At 44.0% G+C, this 25,667-nt stretch overlaps 1 protein-coding gene across 1 annotated transcript in view; it reads right to left on the reverse strand.

Moving 5' to 3' along the window:
* abca7 (ATP-binding cassette, sub-family A (ABC1), member 7) overlaps window positions 1–25,667 on the reverse strand; it is an 89,171-nt gene that overhangs the window by 54,133 nt on the left and 9,371 nt on the right. Inside the window, exons 8-23 of the mRNA XM_056276339.1 lie at window positions 23,931–24,023; window positions 22,550–22,787; window positions 20,610–20,749; window positions 17,622–17,738; window positions 16,024–16,221; window positions 12,048–12,253; window positions 11,578–11,754; window positions 10,915–11,137; window positions 10,206–10,427; window positions 9,796–10,000; window positions 7,967–8,080; window positions 5,927–6,098; window positions 5,221–5,352; window positions 4,335–4,474; window positions 3,958–4,095; window positions 2,666–2,892 (exon numbers count right to left, since the gene is read on the reverse strand). Coding sequence (XP_056132314.1) covers window positions 2,666–2,892; window positions 3,958–4,095; window positions 4,335–4,474; window positions 5,221–5,352; window positions 5,927–6,098; window positions 7,967–8,080; window positions 9,796–10,000; window positions 10,206–10,427; window positions 10,915–11,137; window positions 11,578–11,754; window positions 12,048–12,253; window positions 16,024–16,221; window positions 17,622–17,738; window positions 20,610–20,749; window positions 22,550–22,787; window positions 23,931–24,023 — 2,742 coding nt within the window. The remainder of the gene's footprint in view (window positions 1–2,665; window positions 2,893–3,957; window positions 4,096–4,334; window positions 4,475–5,220; window positions 5,353–5,926; window positions 6,099–7,966; window positions 8,081–9,795; window positions 10,001–10,205; window positions 10,428–10,914; window positions 11,138–11,577; window positions 11,755–12,047; window positions 12,254–16,023; window positions 16,222–17,621; window positions 17,739–20,609; window positions 20,750–22,549; window positions 22,788–23,930; window positions 24,024–25,667) is intronic.

A 25,667-nucleotide genomic window follows, 5' to 3' on the forward strand; every position in this document is an offset into this window, starting at 1 on the left:
GCATCAGGGTGAAGTAGTCACCACAAAGCTTCAACAAGCACATCATGCCACTATCAAAGGAAATTCCAGAGGGGATGAGGGGAAAAAAAGTTATTGAAATATATCAGTCCAGAAAGGGGTACAACGCTATTTCTATGGTTCTAGGACTCCACCAAAAAAAAGAAAAAAAGGTGGGAGCCATTAATATTTGGAACATTGGTTTCTCTGATTATTTGTGAAAAGCAAACAGTTTTTCCAGTGCAGCCTCAATTAAATTTTGAAGTCTCTATAGGACCGACATAAGCAAACCATTTGCTAGACGATTAGATATTATATAGTGATTTCAAATGCTTGTCTCCAGTTTGGATTTCCCAGCAAACTCTGATGAAACAATTTGCAGCACACAGACCGGATAAATAGGCACAATTAGAGATATATTACCTCATTGCTGTCTATCTTGCAAACATCTGATTTTTCCTAAACACCACAACTTTCACCTTTTCTTCAAATCAAATGCACGAGTTACCAGAGAGTGAATGTCGGTCTTTCCGACAATTAAGTTATTCTTCTGTGAAACACTACTCCTTTTGTCCACATCGTCACACAGAGTTAACAAAAATATAAGCCTCCTCTCTGCAGCTTTTAAATCAGAAAAATCATATTGAGCACTAGGGGTGTATTGGGAAAGATATTCAGCCCTGGACTTATCCACTGGGACAGGCCTGGGGGGAGTCCAGTCGGTGAGGGTTGATTACATATGTACAGTATATACAGTGGGGGTTAATGTAATTACGGGACATAGCCCACTAGATTTAGCACCCTAGCCCATGCTGATAATGATATTTTCTTTTATTGTTGACAGGTGATTCTGAACATATTCAAAGGCTTTTGCAATGGAAAGTAGCACGTTTATTCCAGGCAGCAGTGTTCTATGAGGTTTCAGTCAGGACCTTCAGTAATGAACTGCAACCCCCCCCCCACACACACACAAATTTCACATATGGATGCCGATACAGCCAACACAGCCACATACAAAATACACTATCACACACTATATGCACTACTGGATCAACACCAACAAGACAGCTGATCTTCAGCAACCACAACCTACACCACTGTGCACTATAGCAGCATCACCATCAGATCTTCCTTTATGTCACTCAGCAACCAGATTGTACACACACACACCACATGGCACAAAAACAACTAGAATAGTGCACTCAGTAGAGTGCAGAGCTCCGCCAGGCGTATCTCCCCTTCTCCGGTGCTCGGACTTGGTGACAAACCACCCCCTTTTTCACCTACCGGGAGAGGGGCACTTATTACTAAAAGACTTTAGATGTGCTTAACCATCACGGTAAAAAACAAAAGCAAAGACCTGAGAGGAACATTTAGTAGGACACGCTCGTAACTGATGTACTAACACATGGAGGACAACAAATAATGTTACAGAGGTGAGGACATACCAAAGCTAGATAGCTATATAGTCAGCCTAGTTTTACTCATGACACTTTCAGGATATGACTACTACTACTACTACTACTTTTGGCTGCTCCCGTTAGGGGTCGCCACAGCAGATCATCTGTTTCCATCTCTTCCTGTCCTCTGTATCTTCCTCTGTCACACCAGCCACCTGTATGTCCTCCCTCACCACATCCATACACCTCCTCTTTAGCTTTCCTCTGTTCCTCTTCCCTGGCAGCTCCATATTCAGCATCCTTCTCCGAATATACCCAGCATCTTTCCTCCACACATGTCCAAACCTTCTAAATCTTGCCTCTCTTTGTCTCCAAACCGTCCAACCTGAGCTTTCCCTCTAATATACTTGTTCCTAATAATGTTCTTCTTCATCACTCCCAATGAAAATCTTAGCATCTTCAACTCTGCCACCTCCAGCTCCGCCTCCTGTCTTCTCGTCAGTGCCACTGTCTCAAAACCATATAACATAGCTGGTCTCACAACCATTTTGTAAATCTTCCCTTTAACTCTTGATGGTACCCTTCTGTTGCAAAGCACTCTGGACACTCTTCCCCACCCACTCCACCCTGCCTGCACTCTCTTCTTCACCTCTCTTCTGCATTCCCCATTACTTTGTACAGTTGACCCCGATATGACTAATCCCTGGAACATAATCGCTGCTTGCTGGTCCCCCACCTCTCTCACTGAACACTGCCTTGCTCCACCTACATGCACAGCATAGGTGCGCTGTGGGTCTGGACTGTTTCATGCTTGTTTACATTTGGAAGCCTGTGCCTATGATGCCTGCTTCCTTTTTTCTCTAATTTTTTGACCCCTCCTTTACTTTTTGACATTTTCTTGTCCATGGCTTTCGTTGGCCATCTCACTGCTGCAAACTACTTTTGCGTCTAGAATGTTAACGCGCATTAGCTAACTTGGTTGTGATTGGCCAGTGATCACAGTACCAGAACATGCACGCAGCACGCTCTCATGTGCACCCCGAATGACAGACACACAGGGCCTGTCATGGATTTTTTGAGTCCATCAGCCCACCGATGAGGCGGCCCACTGGGATTTGTCCCAGTACACCTGATGGCCAGTATACCACTGTTGAGCACCATATGAACCCATCAGTACCATTCTCCTGTTTTCCATGTCCTTGATCAAGGACATGGAAAACATGCATAACCGCCTGGCTGTAAACAGGTAAGTCGGGGTGAGAGGTGACCTTGATGAGGGCTGGCAGTTTGCTGGTGGAGCTGCTGCTTCTGCTGGGCATGCTGCTCTCCAGCCCCTCCCTCTTCACCACGGTGAGGTAGTAGCCGCTCCCTAGACGTGCCTTCAGGAAGAGGGGCGAGCCGCAGCAGCACAGCTTGCCCTGGGAGATGATGGCGATGCGGTCGCCCAGCAGGTCTGCCTCGTCCATGTAGTGGGTGGACAGGATGATGGTGCGATCTGAGGGAGGGAGAGAGGGAGTGGATATAAGAAGAGGTGAAAGGTGGAAGAGGAGAAAGTTACCCACTCACTCAGTTGTAAGGTGGATACAATCTAAATGAGGCACCGCCAACTAAAACCAATTCCTGCATCAAAACCTAAGAAATTAAAAAAAGCTATAAAATTAAACTTCCTGATGGTGAAAATTATGAAATTATTATAGCAGTGTTGTGTTGCTTACGTTTCCATTTCCATGACATTTGACATGCTCAATACAAATAAGCAATTATGAGGGCACAGTGTCTATGACTGGATTTATATTTCATGATAGAAGGAGATTAGAAGGGACATAACTGATTTCATCAAAACCAAATTTAACACTGTATGTTACTGTCAGGCTGTAACTGGGTCAACTGAACAAAGTACTGGAAGAGCAAGTGGTTCCATTAGATCAACATTTTGCAAGTGGTTTTGTGCATGTGTAATCAGTACATATGGGTAATCTAGTCAATTGAATAAAATACTCAATACGTTCTATAGTGATGTAGAAATCAGTGTTCTCCTGCACATAGAGTCTTTCCCACAGTGCCAACATGTACCAGAATGCACAGCGGGTAAGCTTCTGTATCGTCATCCATAAAATCTTCTGTGCTAATGTTTTCGGATGTCGTTTATCTAGAAACATAGATTAATTGAGATTAAACGACGATGGATTTTTTGAACGGCATCTTTAGAATAGGTTGGATCTGAAATGAAAAACTCAAACTAGGCAGTAGTTTTTCCATCTGCCAAATGACATCACAATATGTCACTTGGCAGACAGAAAAAAAAACAACTTGATTACACTGCTGCCCCAGAGTTGCAGAAGAGATCGGAACAAATGTAGGTGTTTTTCATGTGCTATCCCTGTCACTGATAGACAGAGATGAGGTTGAAAATCAACAAATTTTCTCTGTAGTTTAAAAGGGAATGAACACTTTGCAGCAGCTAGTTGAATAACCCTACACACATTGGCAGTGGTAATGCTTGGCTGTACAGACAGGATTCCTATTCCATAAAGGTCCTCTAAGCCTTTGGTCTCCAGACCTTTGCGATATTTGAGCAGGAGGTCCCAGATCCCCCTGCGAGAATAAGGGTCCACCCCGGCCGTGGGCTCATCCAGAACCACCACCTTAGAACCCCCCACAAAGGCAATGGCCACTGACAGCTTCCTCTGCATACCACCTGAGACACAAACAGAGAGAGAGAGATTTACAATATCGTACTTTTCTTTTCTTTGTTCATATTTCCGTTTTTTTTCTAAGAAACCATTTACAAGTCCCAACAGAATAGACATGGGCGAATCAACATTATCTTTTCATTTATTTATTTATTTTATAGCAAAGCACATTTGGTGCTTGGCCATGAAGCGACACAGAGCTGTTGGGTTCGGGCAGCAGACTATGATGAAATCAGGGTCTTACCTGAGAGGTTCTTGGTCTGCTCATGGCGTTTGTGCAATAGACCCACATCCTCCAGCAGAGTCGTAAGCTCTGCATGCACCTGTGGCCCCGACAGACCCTTCAGACACCCGTAGAACCATACATGCTCCTCCACCGTCAGACTGACACAGAGAGACAGACAAAGCTTTTTTCCAGATGTTTTATTTATTTATTTATTTATTATTTGTTTCCCCCCCAATTATATCCAGCCAATTACCCCACTCTTCCAAGCCATCCCGGTCACTGCTCCACCCCCTCTGCTGATCCGGGGAGGGCTGCAGACTACCACATGCCTCCTCTGATGTGGAGTCACCAGCCACTTCTTTTCCAGGGGGACGTAGCGTGTAGAAGGATCACGCTATTCCCCCTAGTTCCCCCTCTCCAACAGGCGCCCCGACCGACCAGAGGAGGCGCTAGTGCAGCGACCAGGACACATACCCACATCCGGCTTCCCACTCGCAGACACGGCCAATTGTGTCTGTAGGGATGCCCGACTAAGCCAGAGGTAACACGGGGATTTGAACCGGCGATCCCCATGTTGGCAGACAACGGAATAGACTGCTACGCTACCTGGACGCCCAGATGCTTTAAATTCAAAGATCTAACTACACCCACATATGAACATCCTGATTTGGAGAAATTTCACTTGTTTAGGGAAATACTCATAAAAATATCATGTGTGCCTTCATCTAACAATCTTGATTACGAAAATGTTTTGAAGTAAATGACATCATAAAACACAGGAATGGACTTTCTGGCAACCTGCAATTCATCTGCCAGTGTAATAAGATAAAGTGCTGTGGTATTTCCATACCAATGTTAATGGACAGTGTTTTCGTGTCAGCTGAGACGTGGAGGGAAGCCTTACGTGTCAAAGAGTATGTTGTGCTGCGGACAAACTCCAAGGGTTCTGCGGATGATCTCCATGTCAAAGCGAATGTCCATGCCCTTAATGTACACCGTACCCGAGGTGGGCGGGAACAGGCCGGTCAAGATAGACCTGATTGATAAAAACACAGGCATCAATTACATTCCCCATTTCAATGTTTAACTTCCTTTTACCAAGCCTCAAGTTCCTGAATGAATTTGATCAGGGTCAAGTCTGATAATAGTACAAGACTGAAATTGTAATTAGAAATGCCCAGTGGCCAACAGTAAAAGATGATGCCTGTGTTGCATATGTCACATTAGCCAAAAGGAAAAAAACGCTGGCTGTACTGGGGCAGTCACCAGAGGCCAACAGGAGAGCTGATACTGGGAACTATTCAATACCAACTACATTCTTCGAATTGTGTGCCTGTGACAGGATTTACTGAGACGGCCAGAGGCGGCGGTGGTTGTGAAAATATACAGCAGAACGCAAGTGAATCAAGAAATTGCTGAGAGGGATTAAGTGTGTTATTGTCTTTTGTTGGAGGTTAAAAAACAATGACAAAACTAAAAAAAAATCCATCTTCAGCTCCACGCCCCTATATTCGTGCTGTTGATGGTATATTGCCTCCCATTCATAACGTTAATACCAACATGACAGAAATCACATGTATAGAGTTTGAATGCCCAGCCATACTCCTTACATGGTGGTTGTCTTGCCCGCTCCATTGTGACCCAGGAAGGAGGTGATCTGCCCCTCATAAAACCTGAGGTTAAGGTGATTGACAGCCAGCTTGGCTCCCTGCTTGTAGATTTTCACCAGGTTACGGATGGATACGCCCAAAGGCAGGTGAGTTGGCTCTGGCTCGATTCGATCTGTGAGAACAGGATAACAAAGACCCCGGTAAACTAGACATTTGGATTTCCATCATGAAGAATCAGTGCATGGCAAATCTTAGTGGGTGAAACGTGCAAATGCCACAAAATTGAGACATCACACTCAAAGAAACATGGTGCCAGCATGCACTCAATTCTGCCTATTGCTCAAAATAGGGGTAACTGTGTTTCATAACCAAATGTAGGTTAAAATCTATGAACAATGTCCTGACTTTGAATGCAGCTCAGGACCTGTGCTGCATGTTTTGTCCTCTCATTCTCTCATTCTCAATACTTCCTGTCTCTCTTCACATTCCTGTCATTATGAAGGTGAACACTGACCATAAATCAATGGCAACAATTGTTCCACAGAACTATCAAGCAACATCTAATGTGTATCCTTTGGCAAAGGGGTTTAACTTTTCATATGGTAACAAGATGCTATCAAATGTTATGCTTGCTACGATTCTGGCACTGTCAATGGACTATCCGATCATCTGTGGCTGTGTCTGGGTAATAACATAATTAATTCTTTTTTTCCTCCCCTTTTTCTCCCCAATTGCACTTGGCCAATTACCCCACTCTTCCAAGCCATCCTGGTTGCTGCTCTACCCCCTCTGCTGATCCGGGAAGGGCTGCAGACTACCACATGCCTCCTCTGATACATGTGGAGTTGTCAGCCGCTTCTTTTCACCTGACAGTGAGGAGTTTCACCGGGGGGACGTCGTGTGTGGGAAAATCATGGTATTCGTCCCAGTTCCCCCTCCCCCCCGAACAGGCGCCTTGACCGACCAGCGGAGGTGCTATTGCAGCAACCAGGACACATACCCACATCCGGCTTCCCACCCGCAGACACGGCCAATTGTGTCTGTAGGGACGCCTGATCAAGCTGGAGATAACACGGGGATTCAAACCGGCGATCCCTGTGTTGGTAGGCAATGAAATAGACCGCCACGCTACCTGGACGCCCCTAAATTACCTAATTTCTGTTGTTGACTATGAGAAAGTATAAAATGACCAAACATAAATTAACTTTTAAGACTAAATCTAGGAATGAGATTGTGAAGTAAAATCTGGAGCTCCTCCATAGACATTGATGGGACAGTGATTTCTAAGATTTCCAAAGAGTAGTTTTATGATTTCTAATTGTCAAATATGAGTCTAACTTATCTCAAACCTGCTGCTTTTGGGTGAGACTGGAAACAAAATGGTTGATTTGATTCACACTTAAACAAATAAGCCGCTTGTCAGTCAATCCACAATGGTCGGTATGTCACAATTTCCACAAGCCACTTTCCCAGTTTCACCTGCATACTTATTTATTACAAGATAAGTGGGCCCCCTAAGAAAGATCAAGTACCTGTCAATATCTGTGTTTGAATCATACTGTTTTCATACACATTTTTAAGGTGCACCCAAGAGAAGTTGAATGGAAATTACAGAACATAGAAAAAATATTGCAATTAAGTTCTTATGCTCAGCTTTTAGGGAAAAAAGTTGACAGGTAGATAAAGATATCGTGATGATGGATGCATTTTTTTGTTTTTTAAGAGCCAGTATTTCCCATTAATACTTCCCTTTTCTCTTGAAAATGTCCTGTAACATATTCATGAAAGCGGGGAGATTCTTGAATTGCTTGTTGCATTTTGAACATTTTTCCACTTTTTCAACTCTTCCTTAAAAATCTGCTAAAATATTTGGCAAATTGTAAACATGAATGTTGATGCTATTAGAATAGATTACCTTACTAGCTGCTTGTAAAATGTACCAGAATTCGTCTGATGGCTGACGAGCACTAACTTAGAAAACAGTGAAAGGAAAGTGTGGCTAACTGAGAACAATCCATAGATCCTTCTTGTGTCTGTTACCTTCGTCCTGCTCCCTGGGTGCAGGGGGGATGGGCATGCCGGCCTCCAGGGGGACCCCACCCCAGTAGTTCACCTGGAAGATGAAATTCCAGGGCCTGGGGATTCCGTATTCACCTGCCTCAAACACATAAATGCAGTTCAAACTGGGGAATTTCTACAAACATCAAGGTGCATCTCCTTGATGAGCATCTGTGGTACGGTGGACAGCACAGCTGTTTACCAAGTGGTTAGCCTACATTCATTTTCCAGCAAATGTAAGCATTTATGAATGAAAATCTCAATAATGAATTCCAAATTTAGCTACCTTCCATATATCTAATAGTGAGGGAATATAGACATCATCATAAGATAGACCATCCTGACTGAAGGTCAACATGAACCAGTTACAAGACTTTACTGGGAGAGCCCACAGCAATGCATACATTCTATTGGGTCAAATCCAATAGATTTGACGCAATAGAACATAAGCATTCTATTGGGTCAGGTTCCTCAACCCTGCGATTACTGCTCGATTACATACATAATTTGACCCAATAGAATGGGTCAAATTCTATTGGGTCAAATCTATTCTATTTGACCCAATAGAATGCATACATTCTAATGGGTCAAATAGATTAGAATGGGTCTAATCTATTTGACCGATTAGACCCATTCTAATCTATTTGACCAAATAGAATGGGCCAAATTCTATTGGGTCAAATCAATAGAATGGGTCAAATTCTATTGGGTCAAATCAATAGAATGGGTCAAATAGATTAGACCCATCCTAATCTATTTGATCCAATAGAAGGTATGCATTCTATTGGGTCAAATAGAATAGATTTGACCCAATAGAATTTGACCCATTCTATTAGGTCAAATTATGTATGTAATCGAGCAGTAATCGCAGGGTTGAGGAACATGAAAAAGGGATCTTTTAAGAATGAAAGACATGTCAAGAGTGACATTCTCAACAGAGGCGTTAAAAGGTGTCTGGATGTAAGGTAAAATTTCATAATTATAGGGATGTCTCTCTGGTGAGACAAACAGTTATATACACATCTGAGTATGTCTGAGCATTTACTTTTAACAATGAACATCTTAATCACCTCCCCCTGAATGATTTAGTTATTAGGAATTAAATTATTCATCTAACTGGGTTTGTGTGTCTTCATCCCATAAGTTGTTTGTATGTTGTTTTCAGGAAGCAACATACAAACAACAAAAAAACATACATATGTTGCTTCGGTGTATAAGTCGCATTTATATGGTGGTACATTATAGAACCCTGGGCCAAAATGTTTTCTTAATCCTACTCCCACTGGATTTCTGACCATTACCGCCCGCTCCCACAAACATTCTGACCATTCACACCCACACAATAGAGTTCCATTGATTTTGTCTTCTCCCGTCCTGCAGAGAAAACATGTTATTGTACTGTGTAGTATTAATAAAGAGATGCATACCTGTCGGTAATAACATGGCAAAATTATGTTCTAGTGCATAATAACAATTATACAAATGCAATAATTTGTATAAATGTTATTATACTGCTTAGATGAAGCGAGCCAGTAACTGGAAGGTTGTTGGTTCAAAACCCAGTACTAGTTGGGAACCTTAGGGGATTTATTGGAGAGGTCTCTTTGTATTTGGATACAACCAGTGCACTTTATGCCCTTGTTGAACACTCTAGATGGCACGGCTGAGCTAAGTAAAAACAAACACAATAAAAAAAATTTTTTAATCAGTAATTATCAGGTGAATTTCCATTCCACTTGGTGTGTGTGCGTGTGTGTGTGTGCGTGTGTGTGTGTATGTGTGTGCGCGCGCGCACGCATGTGTGGACTTACCAGGGAACACAGCCTCAATGTACCAGGTGGCTATGCTGTAGATTACGGCGTCCACGTAAAGCATTACTATGGAGGTGGTGAAGTTGTAGTGATCTCCCTCCATGGGACTGGAGTGCAGGTTGTACCACTGGATGCCCATGCCCTGCTCCTCGTACTGGGAGAAGTACTCACAGCCAAAGCCAAAGGCCACCGGAGAGAAGAAGCTCTGTGGAAACAGACAGCTGTTCAGCATGATGCGGCAGCTGTTCCACAGGTGTTTTTCTCTAGAACACCTTTCAGTGAAACTGGTGCATACTTTTCATGTCGTGGTCAGCCTCTGTGGGAAGCTAAGCTTTTTGGCAGAGTTAAAAATTGTTACACTCATATGACAGATGTGTCTAGAAAATGGTGAGTGGTTGAATGCCTCTCACCGCCAGGACTCTGTGCGTGGTGTTGAGGTGGTCGCGCCAGGCAACACACAGCACATAGGGCAGGTAGAGGCCAAAGTAGATGAGCCCCCCGCAGGCGGCGGCAAGGTTGGCCTTGGAGAAGAAGGTGCTGATGAGGAAACACTGAGTAACGGTGGCGGTGGCAAATGCCGTCAAGAAGAAGAAGACCACTGCCGGGTTGCTGTACGGCAGGATGTCCCCCCACTGTAAGGGGGAAGACGGGGAGGGGAACAGTGAAAAAAGAAGACTAATGGTGAGGACATGAGACACTTTATTTCTGAAAGCACAAGATATCACAAGAGCCTATAAAAATGTCGTGTGTCTTTTTTCAGACTTCACATTGCTACTATCTGAGTCTAAATTTTTTTTTTAGGTTGTATCCTGTTATTTACTGCTGCATGACCTAGTTCCTTACTGTCATCTGTAAAGTCTCATCTAATCTAAAGAAAAGTAAAAACATTTCAAAGCCTTATTTACACGGTGAAAAGCGGTCAACAACTATCAGCTTAATTCTGGGAAGTTTTGGTGGTGGCTGATCAGCTTGATTGAGGAAATGTCCTAGAACAAGTGGGTTAGATATGATAATAATAAAGGTGCCTAAGCCATTAGGTAGATTTTTTACTCCTGAAGTCAAAAACATAATTAAAAGACACATTGTCAGGTGAATCGCCAATGCAACTTTGCCACCTGCCTTGAGCAGGGTGATGAGCAGTGCCGCTGAAACCAGGAAGGGCACCATGCTGCTGATAAACCAGCTGAGCCACAGAGTTCCTGTTCCCAGTCCCATGATCCTCATGGTCTCCTTCAGCCGCGCTTCCTTCTCGTAGACCACACCTTTGATGATCATGGCCACTGAGTAGATCCAGGCCAGTGTCATGAAGAGGGGCAGGGAGCGGTTCAGCACACGCAGGAAGCTGGGGGTGGATAGAAGATCTGAATCAGTCTTACGTAGAGTGGTCATACATTAACACTGATAAAATTTCAATGTTTGGGATGACTAATCGTACACAGAGGCTGTTGTTTGTTTTCAAAGCTAGGCACTTGTAGGCTAAATGTCTTGCTTTTGGGGGGGGGGGGGGCTATGATGGTAGAATGACTTTAACCATTAGCATGGGCAAATGGTATGATGATAAGTGTACAATTGTGAGTGTTGCACCCTGTGTAGGAGTTTGAAATGAAGAGTCTGTTGTTCTACCGATGGAACAAGCCAGACGTTTCTCTGAGACACCAGAGAGTCAACAACATGACTCATTTCCTTTCAGCTCCCAGATAGCCTCTATACCCTAAGTTAATATCAATCGAGTTCAGTCTACATTTTGAGAAGAGCTCTTTTATTAAGAGGGATACCACTCACACATCGTCCACATAGCAAGGGTAAGGCATCTGCTGGAGATAGATCCCAGTGGTCTGCTGGACCCCGGACAGCACCTGGGACACGGCTCGTTCCACTAGGTCCTGGACGTACATGAAGCCACCCCAAATATAGCGCATGTCATTAAAGGGGTCTGCCGCGGGGCCTGGGTCCCAGAACCTGAGGGAGAAAATTAGGTGTCTGTACTGAGGAAATGTCCCAAATATTAAGAACAGCAAATACAAAGGGATAAACCTTTCTGCCTTATTTACACACAAGATGGTAAATTCCTCTAATGGAAAATAATCCAAAAGAAAACACAGGTGATTTTTTTTCATCCCTGCAATTATTTTGTTAAATGAGGCGTTCATTTTTTCAAAGTTAGATATGATGTCATGGTAGATATATCCATCAGTAGCAGGGTATGTCCATGAAGGCAAGACAAACATGGGTGGTTTTGGGAGAGACAGTACCTGTCCTTGATTTTGTTAGTTCGGGTGACATCATCGATGTCCATGCGGATCTTGTAGGTGATGTGTGGCGGCAGACTGGAGGACGAAGAGTTTGGGAGCATGAAGACCACACCCGCCCAGAACTGTCTGTCATCCAATAGCTCCATGGCCCTTTCAATCATCTGCCCCTCGGTCTGGGCACCCTCCAATTTGTTTAATGAGAAACACTGGGGAAGATAGCGAACTAGATGAAACAACGTTGGTATTAAGAAAAACAAAACTTTTGTTCAGTGTGACCACTGTAGATAAGAGTGTTAGCTAACACATGCCCTCAGTTTCCTTACTGTATATAGTCTTTTATCCCCCTGATATGTACGAAAAATGTGAGAGAATAATGCTTGATGGTGTTTTAAGCCCCCAACGTACTCTTTCAGGCAGCACTGCATGGGAGGCACTCCCCGCCCCCAACAGTTTCATCCAATCACAGCACTGGTGCTCGAGTTCAACTTTTTTCCTCCAAGCACTAGCTGCTAGGGATTTTCTTTGCTGAACAGACACCTCAGCTAGCTAGCTAACTGTAAACAGATTGCAATGGTAGATTTTAGCTAACTATTTTAAGCCAAGGTTAGCTCAAATGCAGTCAATCTGTTCAAATAGCTGGCAGTGGTGAGCATTCAGTTTATGTTGGCATGTACTACTTTTAAACTTATCCGTGCAGGACAGAGTTTACTTAGTAATGGGCTAGCAGTTACCGCTAGCTAAGTTCCAGGCAGCCAATTTATTTTTTGGGTGGTTATGAGAGCGACTGAGTAGTGCTATTGCTATGTAGTTAGGCATTAGCCTATGTCTCCCAGTCTGCTTATTTAAACAACTACGAGACGACCTAGTTTTAAGTGAGCTGCACAAAGGCATGGTTGAGTGGGTGTCTTTCCAAAACTCCTTTAGGCATCCAGTTGCTGCTAGATAAGTTGGAAGACATCTAGACATAGCAGCTAAGTAAGTTCAAGCAAAACTGTCGCCAAATGCAATCTAGGGTCTTTTTGTGAATGTACACGAGTCAAACTTTCGTTTAAAAGGATATTTACGTCAAACACTGCACTTTTAAGATTGACGTTTGTTTTGTTTTCGGGAGAATGGCTTATTGAATGGATGCGCTAGGGGCACTACTAGCACTACTGCTAATACACATCAAAATCGCTATTATTAAAATATTAAGAAGGCTTGACACAACATAACGTTGAGTCGAACTCCTTCACTGCAGAAGGAGGGAAAAAGTTGAAATCTAGCGCCAGTGCTGTGATTGGCTGAAACTGTAGGGGGCGGGGAGTGCCTTCCATGCAGCGCTGCCTTGAAGAGTACGTTGGGGGCTTAAAACACCATTGAGCGAGAATAATGGTCTACTGCAAGCCAAATAAAGTCTTGGTTGAGACAAATCTATGGCAACACTGTCACCAGACGCCTGTTGGAAAACCATGAATGTTGGTGCATTGTCTCAGCGATGAAGTAGCTTTTAGGAGCATTACAGTATCCAGGGCGTTGGGGCATTAATGGCCTTCATTCAACAACCAAATTATTGCTTGGGCTATAAAGATGGTTGTGGTTTCCATCCCTGCAACCAGAAGCAAGATTATATTTCCCTTTTTCCAATTTGTTTTATCTTGTTATATCCAAAGGAGATGGGTTCTCGTATGACAAGTTGGGATGCAGGGCTTTCCTGCTTTGTCAAATACCTTGCTCAGTGGTACTTTGACATTCATGGTCAAAAAGAAGATCAACTCCAGCCCCTCTGGAGGAGAGGGGGGTGTCAGCCTTTACAAGCACTAAGCAATCATGCCTCCTCTATGTGCCAAAGTGCCTGGTGACTGATATATTAAAGAAAAATGTTTTGTATATTTTTCCATTATCCAAACCATTTGATCTATTTTTACCCTTCCATTTGAAATCTCTGAAATTCCTCTGCTAGCATGTGCGCAATTCACGGCTTTCATACAGTAGGTCATGTTACATCCCATTCGTTTCATGAGGGAAACCCATTAGTTTAAATTGTCTATGTATGGCCTTACAAACCTCAGTTCCAATGAAGTTGGGACGTTGTGTAAAACGTGAATAAAAACAGAATACAATGATTTGCAAATCCTTTTCGACCTATATTCAATTGAATACACTACAAAGACAAGATATTCAATGTTCAAACTGATCAATTTTATTATTCTTTGCAAATATTCACTCATTTTGAATTTGATGACTGCAACACGTTCCAAAAAAGCTGGGACAGGGGCAACAAAAGACTGGGAAAGTTGAGGAATGCTAAAAAAAAAAACACCTGTTTGGAACATTCCACAGGTGAACAGGTTAATTGGAAACAGGTGAGTGTCATGATTGGGTCTAAAAGGAGCATCCCCGAAAGGCTGTCATTCACAAGCAAGGATGGGGCGAGGTTCACCACTTTGTGAACAACTGCATGAGCAAATAGTCCAACAGTTTAAGAACAACGTTTCTCAACGTACAATTGCATAGAATTTAGGGATTTCATCATCTACAGTCCATAATATCATCAAAAGATCCAGAGAATCTAGAGAAATCTCTGCACATAAGCGGCAAGGCCGAAAACCAACATTGAATGCCCGTGACCTTCGATCCCTCAGGCGGCACTGCATTAAAAACTGACATCATTCTGTAAAGGATATTACCACGTGGGCTCAGGAACACTTCAGAAAACCATTGTCAGTTAATGCAGTTCGTCGCTACATCTACAAGTGCAAGTTAAAACTCTACCATGCAAAGCGAAAGCCATATATCAACAACACCCAGAAACGCTGTTGGCTTCCCTGGGCCTGAGCTCATCTGAGATGGACTGATGCAAAGTGGAAAAGTGTGCTGTGGTCCGACGAGTCCACATTTAAAATTGTTTTTGAAAAACATGGACGTCGTGTCCTCCGGGCTGAAGAGGAAAAGGACCATCCAGATTGTTATCAGCGCAAAGTTCAAAAGCCAGCATCTGTGATGGTATGGGGGTGTGTTAGTGCCCATGGCATGGGTAACTTGCACATCTGTGAAGGCACCATTAAGGCTGAAAGGTACATACAGGTTTTGGAGCAACATATGCTGCCATCCAAGCGATGTCTTTTTCAGGGACGTCCCCGCTTATTTCAGCAAGACAATGCCAAGCCACATTCTGCACGTGTTACAACAGCGTGGCTTCGTAGTAAAAGAGTGCGGGTACTAGACTGGCCTGCCTGCAGTCCAGACCTGTCTCCCATTGAAAATGTGTGGCGCATTATGAAACGCAAAATATGACAACGAAGACCCTGGACTGTTGAGCAACTGAAGTCGTACATCAAGCAAGAATGGGAAAGAATTCCACCTACAAAGCTTCAACAACTAGTGTCCTCAGTTCCCAAATGCTTATTGAGTGTTGTTAAAAGGAAAGGTGATGTAACACAGTGGTAAACATGCCCCTGTCCCAGCTTTTTTGGAACGTGTTGCAGGCATCAAATTCAAAATGAGTGAATATTTGCAAAAAAACATTAAAGTTTATCAGTTTGAACATTAAATATCTTGTCTTTGTAGTGTATTCAGTTGAATATAGGTCAAATAGGATTTGCAAATCATTGTATTCTGTTTTTATTTACGTTTTGCACAACATCCCAACTTCATTGGAATTGGGGTTTGTACTTGTTTAATGAAAAATATTCTGATTCTTAATAAAGGCTTGCGTTAATATCCCACCATAACTGTAGTCTACAAATACAGGCCTACTATTACAAGAGAATGTGGAACAAAAACAGGAGGAGCTCCTTAAACATTATTACCTGACTAGGGAGATTCTATCTTTTGCTGGTAGAATGAAACAGAGACTCATAAAGGATGGTTGGTTACAATCCAAATAGTTGGTACAATTTACAGAATAACCAGTTGCAGGGCAAAGTTACCTGCATTTGGCTGGCGGTATAAGGTAACCTGGTGTCTGGGAAACAACAAATGAGTAAAAGAGAACCTGGGTGACTTGTGCAAGCGTGGTGATGGTGTGGTTGAAGTCATTGTAGATATCCAGCCAGGTAGGGGGTGCTCCAGGGTTACGGGGGACGTCAGGGGAACGTGTGGACAGGAAACGGGTGATGCGCGAAGCTGTCCAAGATGTGTTCTCAAGACGCAAATTCACTAACACCGCCACCTCTGGCCGTCTCAATAAATCCTGTCACAGGTGCACATACACCCCAAAAAAAAAAATCATATTGCTGTACACATGCACACAGACATTAACAAGGAGTAAAGGCCTTTAGGGTAAAAAGGAGTATACCACTGATGTCAGCAGGCACTGTCATTTTTATATTGTTTATTTCTGGGAACTGAGTGAATAGCACGTTACGATCAGAGAGCAGATAGGTTGCTGGTGTTTGGCTTAAAGACACTTCAACAGGATACATGGAAATTGAAAGACACAGTTGTTATTTAGGAAGATCTAACTTGTGATATTTCAGGTACAAAACAGTATTACTTATAAGATGTGTTACACAATACAATGGCTGCCAAATGCTTTTATATCCACTAAAGTTTTCTCTTCATAGTTCTAACCTTGCACAAAACATTCCATTGCTATTGTGACTAATACAGAACTGTAAAAGGGTCACAAGTATGTACTCATGGTACCAGCCCCCTCGTGTAAATACTTCTGTCAAATGAAATATGCATAAACTCTGTGGGTAGCAGGATGTTCTTCTAGTGCCTAAGGTTGTCCTGTAACTGGAGGGCCCTGGTGCGATTCGTAAACAATGACACCTGTATTTTACTCAGGCATACTTAGTAACATTTTGGGGCATTACTCAGGCATACTGAGTAACATTTTGCCACTTGTAGCTTGTAAAAACAATTTGGAAAGTTGGACTCTATGACAAGCAAAGCCCACAGCTCTGCATCACTTTTTTTTATTTCCATCTCCTCCTCACCAAAAGTGGAAGGCAAACTTCTGACTCCCTCTGGTTTTGGAGCAAGCCCTGTCTGCTTTACATTTTGCTATGCTGTATTTCTTTTTAGCTTCTGTGTCCACCATTATGAATTGATTCGGCTTTATTTATCCGGCACACTCACTGAGTGCAGAATCCTGCCCTCACAAGCAGTGCTTGTGATGGACTGACTGACAGACCGACTGGCAAAAGGCTGACTCCCAGAAATATCATGATAATTCAGAAAACAAGAAATACAGGCAGAAGGCAGGGTGTCTCTGCAGACACAGACACTAACACAGACTACCCAGAGACCCTAAGTAATGATTAAGTAGATACATTTCTGGATAAGTTAATGCCATTTCAGGGTGTAGGAACACTGCTCAGTACGCCTTTAAGCAAGATGCTTTACCTGCTACACTAGCTAGCTAGCCAAAAGAGAATTTCCATCCTTGTGGGCTCAGTACACCTTAAAGCAAGATGCTTTACCTGCTACACTAGCTAGCTAGCCAAAAGAGAATTTCCATCCTTGTGGGATTTAAAGTGTATATTAAAAATATATATATGATATGATATATGATATGATATGATATGATATTAAAGCAACCTTGGGTTAGTGTAATAATGTCAAACTGCAGCAATGGTGCCAAACCTGTAGAAGTTGGACCTCCACACTCCTCTCCATGTAGTTTTTAATGCGTGGCCCCACCTCCATCCAGGCTTCATTCAGTTCTTGGAGGATCAGCAGGTCCTGGAAGGTCTTATTCACCTTGAGAAAAATACGGTTGAACCTGCCGTTAGTTTAAAGGTGTACCCTTATATTTTAGGCATTTAAGCTGACTTAAAATTAAAGGAACAGGAAAATAGGATTAAATTTTTTGACCTGCCTTTGCAATTAACCAACTGTAGAAAAAAAACGGATATTTCTGTGTTTGGGCAGTTATAAGTTATTGCCAGTTACAGATCCTATAAATATGGGGTAGATTTTCATTACTGTGGATGGCACTGCTGGTCAGGAAGAGTGAGGTTAAGAAGGCTAATAATTGACCAGTATTATCTGTCAGTATTAACTCTCAGTGGCTTCACTCCTGGGGGCACCTCCTGAAAAAACATTTTAATAGATTTGCTTACACCAGTCAGTCTCTACCTAGCCCAGGGAAGTCAGGTTCCCCACCTGCTGAGAGGAACCACTGATCTCTAGGGCAGTAAGCACACAACTGTTTGTGGTCCCTTGAATCTCATCTCATCTCATCTCATCATCAGCCACTTCTCCGGGATCGGGTCGTGGTGGCAGCAAGCTAAGTAGGGCACTCCAGACATCCCTCTCCCCAGCAACACCCTCCAGCTCCTCCTGGGGGATCCCAAGGTGTTCCCAGGCCAGATTGGACATGTAGTCCCTCCAGCGAGTTCTGGGTCTACCCCGGGGTCTCCTCCCAGTTGGACGTGCCTGGAAAACCTTAAAAGGAAGGTGCCCAGGAGGCATCCTAATCAGATGCCCAAACCACCTCAACTGGCTCCTTTTAACACGAAGGAGCAGCGGGTCTACCCCGAGTTCCCTCTGGATGTCCGAGCTCCTCACCCTATCTCTAAGGCTGAGCCCAGACACCCTACGGAGGAAACTCATTTCAGCCACTTGTATCCGCGATCTCACCCTTTCGGTCATTACCCAAAGCTCATGACCATGGGTGAGGGTTGGAACGAAGATTGACGGGTAAATTGAGAGCTCTGCCTTCTGGCTCAGCTCCCTCTTCACCACAAGGGTCCGGTACAATGTGCACATTACTGCTGACGCTGCACCAATCTGCTTGTCAATCTCCCGCTCCATCCTACCCTCACTTGTGAACCAGACCTCGAGATACTTGAACTCCTTCACTTGAGGCAACAACTCATCCCCAACCCAGGAGGAGCAATGCACCATTTTCCGGTAGAGAATCCGATTTGGAGGTGCTGACTCTCATCCCGGCCATTTCACACTCAGCTGCAAACCGCCCCAGTGCTTGCTGGAGGTTGCGTTCTGATGAAGCCAATGAAACCACATCATCTGCGAAGAGCAGAGATGCAATTCTGAGGTTACCAAAACGGACACACTCCTCAGCTTGGCTGCACCTTGAGATCCTGTCCATGAATATCACAAACAGAATCGGAGACAAGGGACAACCTTGGCGGAGTCCGACACACTCCGAAAACGTGTTGACTTTGTGCCGAGAATGTGGACACAGCTCTCACTTTGATTACACAAGGACTGGATGACTTGTAGCAACTGCCACGTTACCCCATACTCCTGCAGTACCCCCCCATAGAGTGCCCTGGGGTACACGAATATAAGCCTTCTCCAAGTCCACAAAACACACGTACACTGGCTGGTCAAACTCCCATGCCTCCCTCAGGACTTCCGCAAGGGTAAAAAGTTGGTCCATTGTTCCATGGCCAGGATGGAATTTGCATTGTTCCTCCTGGATCCGAAGTTCGACAAACGGTCAGAGCTTCCTTTCGAGCACCTTAGAGTAGACTTTTCCAGGGAGCCTGAGCAGTGTGATGCCCCGATAATTGGAGCACACCCCCCGGCCCCCCCCCTTTTCTCCTCAATTGTATCTGTCCAATTACTCCACTCTTCCAAGCCGTCCCAGTCACTGCTCCATCCCCTCTGCCAATACAGGGAGGGCTGCAGACTACCACGTTTCCTCTGATACAGGTGGAGTTGCCAGCTGCTTCTTTTCACCTGACAGTGAGCAATTTCACCAGGGGAAGTAGCACATGGGAGGATCATGTTTTTCCCCCCCGTTCCCCCTCCCCGCTGAACAGATGCTCCGACTGACCAGAGGAGGTGCTAGTGCAGCAACCAGAACACATACCCACATCTGGCTTCTCACCCGTAGACACAGCCAATTGTGTCTGTAGGGACGCCCGACCAAGCCGGAGGTAACACGGGGATTCGAACCGCCAATCCCCATGTTGGTAGGCAACGGAATAGACTGCCACATTACCCAGATGCCCCCTGGTCCCCCCCTTTTTTTTCCAATTTTTCCAAGAAAATACAAAATTTTCCCAAGAAACCCAATGAAATTACAACAGCAGGGCTACAGCACCTCGCCTGGAAAAGAGAAACCAGGGTCCCCTCCTGGAGCAAGACCTGGGAAGGGAGCTCGCCAGCAAGCATCTGGTGGCCAGGCCTTGGCTCATGGGGTCTGATCGGGCCCAGCCCGAAGAAGCAACATGGAGCCACAACCCCATGGACCCACCATCTGTGAGGATGAGCACTGGGGTAGGGTGCAGTGCAGGCCTGACAGCAGGCAAAGGCGGGGACCAGGACGTGCCGACTTCCGGCATTGCAGACTGGTCCTAAGGACATGGAATATCATCTCTCTGGCAGGAAAGGAGCCTGAGCTGGTGCGGAAGGTGGAGCGGTACCAACTAGATACAGTTGGGCTCACCTCCACACATAGCATGGGCTCTGGTACCAAATTCCTGGAGAGGGGCTGGACTCTTTACTTTTCCAGAGTTGGTCCCTTGAATGTCATTAATTTTTTTTTGCAAACCTGTGTTTTGTTTCGGTTTTTTTTGAGAGAAGCTTTTTTGGAAGCTTTCCTTTTTTGGCTAATGCTTTCCCATAGCAATGAGGGCAGTCAGAGTTTCCCAGTACCTCCTTCATGACCTCCTGTACAGCAGGGGTATCCGGTGTGTACAGCAGTTTCCCAATGAACAAAGGCTTGATGCCTCGCCACACGATGCGAGACAGAGGGTTGGACTCCAGACCTTGGATCAGACTTTTACAGAACGGAGCTGCGGAGAGAAAGAGGGGCAGACCGACCTCTACATCAATCCACTTAAAACTTCTGTTCACACAGACTGTTCACAGATAAAGAAAATAGGTAATAAAGGATTGTAAGGGGGTGGGATTACACTGAAAAACATATAAATACAGGGTTGTGCAGAATACATAGAAAAAACAATTTAGTGCGGAAATACATTGTCCTAAATGCAATCAGTAATCAATCTAGTTACAGTACTCAAAACGAGTAACTAGATTACATTTGGAATACATCTGCAAAAGGCAAATGTGAAACAGTTGTGTTGTAACATATTATTCATGTCACTTTGCAGCTTTTTTGGGGTTACTGGTATTTCCATGCAATTTTCTCAATATGTGTTGACCATCTGCTAATTATTGCTTCATTCTACTAATGTGTGGTGCATGCAGGAGGAAATGTGGGCACCCCGATTTGAATTGTACTTCTAATTAGGAGCACGGTTGGTACCACGGCATAGTGGATGGATAGATGGACTTTTCAGTTGCTCTCATCTCGCTTTCTTATTCTTATTAGTATGTTACATGAACAAGAAACAGGCTATTACAGAGAAGGGCAAATTTACACACTGAAACTGTGCTCAGACACAAGCACACACACACACACAAATGTGCATACACACTCACACGAATACACTGCATGAACTATGATGCAGAGACTAAATATATCAGGGCAAATTAGATATTTTCAATGTTTTATCTTTGTTGAGTTGCAGATAGAAGTCTAAGACAACCCTTTAAGAGACAATTTCCTTCGATTCAGTTTTAAATTTTTGCGAGAGCTCAAACTCACCTGCCAATGAAACCTGAACAAATCCCACCCATAATACCGACGCTGGTTAGGAGAGAAATATTCTTAAAGTATTCTCAAATGTTATGAAGTACCTGTAATCATCAGTTTACACACAAACACACACACAGACGTAGCTTGGCATACACAAACACACAAATATACAAACAACTACGTACACATATGCACATTTATTAAGGCTGGGCCTACACACACACACACACACACACACACACACACACACAGCACCCTATATACACCACACACTATTTATTATTATTACTGCTTTTTTGTTGTTTTGTTGTTATTTTATTACTACTGTTGCTGCAGTGTTGAGGAGCTGAAACACAAGAATTTTACTCTCTTGTATATTGAGACATAACAAATAAAGAAACTTGAATCCCTTGAATCTTGAATCTCTTGAATACTGGCATTTTGAAACATAATGTGGGCTGAAAACAGACACACCTCATTACTGTATTCTAAATACGTTAGACATTACTTGTGTGCCATAACAAACCCAACCATGTGTACATACATACTACATGTATCAGTGTGGTTCTAGTTTTCACTGCTGATGCTTATTATTAAGGCTTTCAGAGCAGTTGATCATAAAAATCTTTTTCCGTCAACCTAAATTTTTCTGTCTGTCACATCGAGATGTATTTTAGCAGAAAAGAAATTAATGCAGCAAATCCTGAATGTCAGACCATCCACAAGTCTTTCAAAGAACACAACCCCCCTAAACAAAGGTCTGCAGGGGCCGAAGATTTCAGCTCTTGCTGTTAGTTAAATGTCCAAATCTTCATCTGAGCTCAGCCGTCAATGTTTAAGTCAATAATGGCTATAAAACGTTTCAGTGTACAAAACCCAACACTCACTTGAGACCTTTAAGACAAGACCTTTAGCAGATAGAGGCCAGTCAACTAAACAGGCCGCTAACAAGCCTCTACCCAACGACTTCAGACGTCCATCGGGTTCTTACTGGTGTTGTTGTCGCGGTCCAGGTCCGTGTCCTCGGTGCCATTCTGGCCCAGGAAGGACTTAATGTCGTTGTCCTCATACCAGTTCAGCGAAGGGATGCGCTCGCCGCCCACCTCTGGGTGGCCACACATGATCCTGGAGAAGGCCCGGAAGCTCTCCCTGGGCAGGGCGGAGCGGTTCTCCGGAGACAGAAGACGCAGCTCTGCACTTAGCCGGGAGAAACTGGAGAGGGAGGAGAACTAAAGGTGAGGGGGGGGAGAGACAGCGGCGGGGGGGGGGGGGGGGTTTAACAACGGAATGGGTAGAGAAGAGAAGCCATGGCAAGGAATGATGGTAAATGGGAGAAAGGAAGGAAAAAGGAAGATACAAGTGAAGATATGAGTGAGGGCGTGAGAATTTGAGGACAAACAAGAGAGGTAAGGATGAAGGTAAGAGGGAAAGCAGAGAGAGTGATAGGGGAAAAAAGAGGAGGAGAGATGGAAGTACATATGACATTAATTAATGTTTGGAAAGAAGTATATTGTTTATCTGCTCTATGGCCACAGTTAACAAATTGCCACCATTTCTGAAATGTGGAGCCTGTGTGACATTTGACAGGGTATGAGGTGAATTTCTGATTCCCTCCTCCCTTTTTGTATCCAGCCAATTACCCCACTCTTCCGAGCCATCCCGGTCACTGCTCTACCCCCTCTGCCGATCTGTGGAGGGCTGCAGACAACCACATGCCTCCTCCGACACATGTGGAGTCGCCAGCTGCTTCTTTTCACCTGACAGTGAAGAGTTTCACCAGGAGGACGTAGCGCATGGGAGGATCATGCTATTCCGCCCAGTCCCCTCCCGCACAGGTGCGCCCCGACCGACCAGAGGAGGCACCGGTGCAGCGACCAGGACACATACCCACATCCGGCTTCCCACCTGCAGACACGGCCAATTGTGTCTGTAGGGATGCCCGACCAAGCCAAAGGTAAGACAGGGATTCGAACTGGTGATCCCCGTATTGGTAGGCAACGGAATAGACTGCTACGCAACCCGGATGCCCTGTGAATTTCTGATTAAAGTGACCCAGAGTCTGAAACACAAAGAGCTTCAGGTATGAATCCCTCTACAACCTTCTCTCCTCTATCATCCCACCAATCACTCCCGGTCTTCCCAAAGGCATCAATTAAAAAAACTCAAAAGCCAACCAACCCTCAGTCAAATGATTTACAGGACATACAACAGATGAATACATACAAGAAACCAAACAACAGGCTGAATGAATTAACTATTTATTAAGAAAATTGTTTAAGAAAATCAGAATTGAGGTGTTGTTGCTTTAAAACTCATTCGGCCCTTGTTTGACCCAGATCTTCAGAGAGACAACGTCAGGTACATGTTGTTACCTGGTCCATGATGACAGCCAGCTCCTGGGACACGGTGGTGACGGCTCGGCTGATGACCCTGAGGTCACCGGCATTGGCCATCAAGCGGTCTCTCTGGAAGAGAAAGAGAGAGAGACAGAGAGAGAGGGAGAGAGCAAGGCAGACAGGCAGACAGAGGGAGAGATGAACAGACAGATAAATAGAGGGACAGAGGGACAGAGAGACAGACAGACAGGGAGAGGGAGAGAGACAGACAGACAGACAGATAGACAGACAGACAGGGAGAGGGAGAGAGAGAGACAGACAGACAGACAGACAGACAGACAGACAGACAGACAGACAGACAGACAGACAGACAGACAGACAGACAGACAGACAGAGACACACACAGACAGACAGAGACACACAGACAGAGAGATAGACAGACAGACACAGAGACAGAGAGAGAGACAGACAGACACAGAGACAGAGAGACAGACAGACAGACAGACAGACAGACAGACAGACAGAGAGAGACTGACAGACAGACAGAGAGACACAGAGGGCGAGAGAAAGATGGAGAGAGAGAGAGAGAAACAGACAGACAGACAGGGAGAGAGAGAGGGAGAGAGAGAGCAAGAGAGGGAGGGAAAGAGAGAGAGAGAGAGAGAGTGAACAGGTTCCCTATCTATGCCAGTGTAACTCCTTAGACATTTATGATGACTTAAACATTAAGGATTACTTTTTGTTGATGTATAAAATACAACGAAAGCCCAGGGGGCTGTTTACAATTTACAGCCACCGTTAAGGATATCATTCAAATGATATCCAATCATTTATATTAATAAATGAATAAGTTTTATTTATGAATGGATACATTTATATTTATGAATCAATTATATAAATGATGGATGAAGATGATCTTAGCATGTTGTGACATTTAACATCATTTTCAGTTTGATTTATATGAATAAACAGCAGCGCCGGGTCGGAAACTAACTGTATATCTCAGCAGAGAGAATTAATCGATCTCTGTTTGATCCCTCAGTCTGCTCTCAACAACTTCAATGAACTGAGGCACTAAGCAGCCATCTGTACACAGAGGAGAGGAGACTCACTGAGCTGACACAGCATCATCTGTTACACTGACTGCCTCTCTAACGACTCATGCGTTGGCACTACAATAAGCGTTAATGCATTTATGCATGCATTACAAGCAAGAGACCTTTCAAGTCATTGCTCAACATGTCAAAGTGACTTCTGTGTGTGTGACTTAATGTGCACCCTCTTCCTTTTATATGGTGTCAAGGCATTTAAAATAAAAATCAACTTTTGGTTTGAAGAGGATACCACTATCTGCCTATTTACGGCCACTTGCTACCTGACTTTCTGATAAGAGTGACAGATAAATTCAGTGGCACTAAATATTTGCATGACAAATTCAGCTCTGTAAAGCAAACTATGCACGTTACATCATCAAGGAACAACGTTGAGATTAAGTTAAAAAAAAAAAGTCACACACATCCTCCACTTTCTCTCATTAAATATTTCATTGGCAAATTCTAATGCTAAGGGGGTTAACCGGTCTTGGGATATGACTCTCTGTTAAAGGTCTCAAGTTTAAATCAGACACAAGCCCAAAATGACTTAAAATGGCCCTTTAGCTCTTGCAGGTTATCTGTACATTTAAAACAGACCCATCTCCTTTTTTGGCCTTATACACCTTGCTGGAAGGAGAATAATACTTTCATTACAGGCCCATGGCTAGCAACCCTGCTA

This window comes from Lampris incognitus, chromosome 3 (assembly GCF_029633865.1).
Source record: "Lampris incognitus isolate fLamInc1 chromosome 3, fLamInc1.hap2, whole genome shotgun sequence".
Classification (NCBI taxonomy): domain Eukaryota; kingdom Metazoa; phylum Chordata; class Actinopteri; order Lampriformes; family Lampridae; genus Lampris; species Lampris incognitus.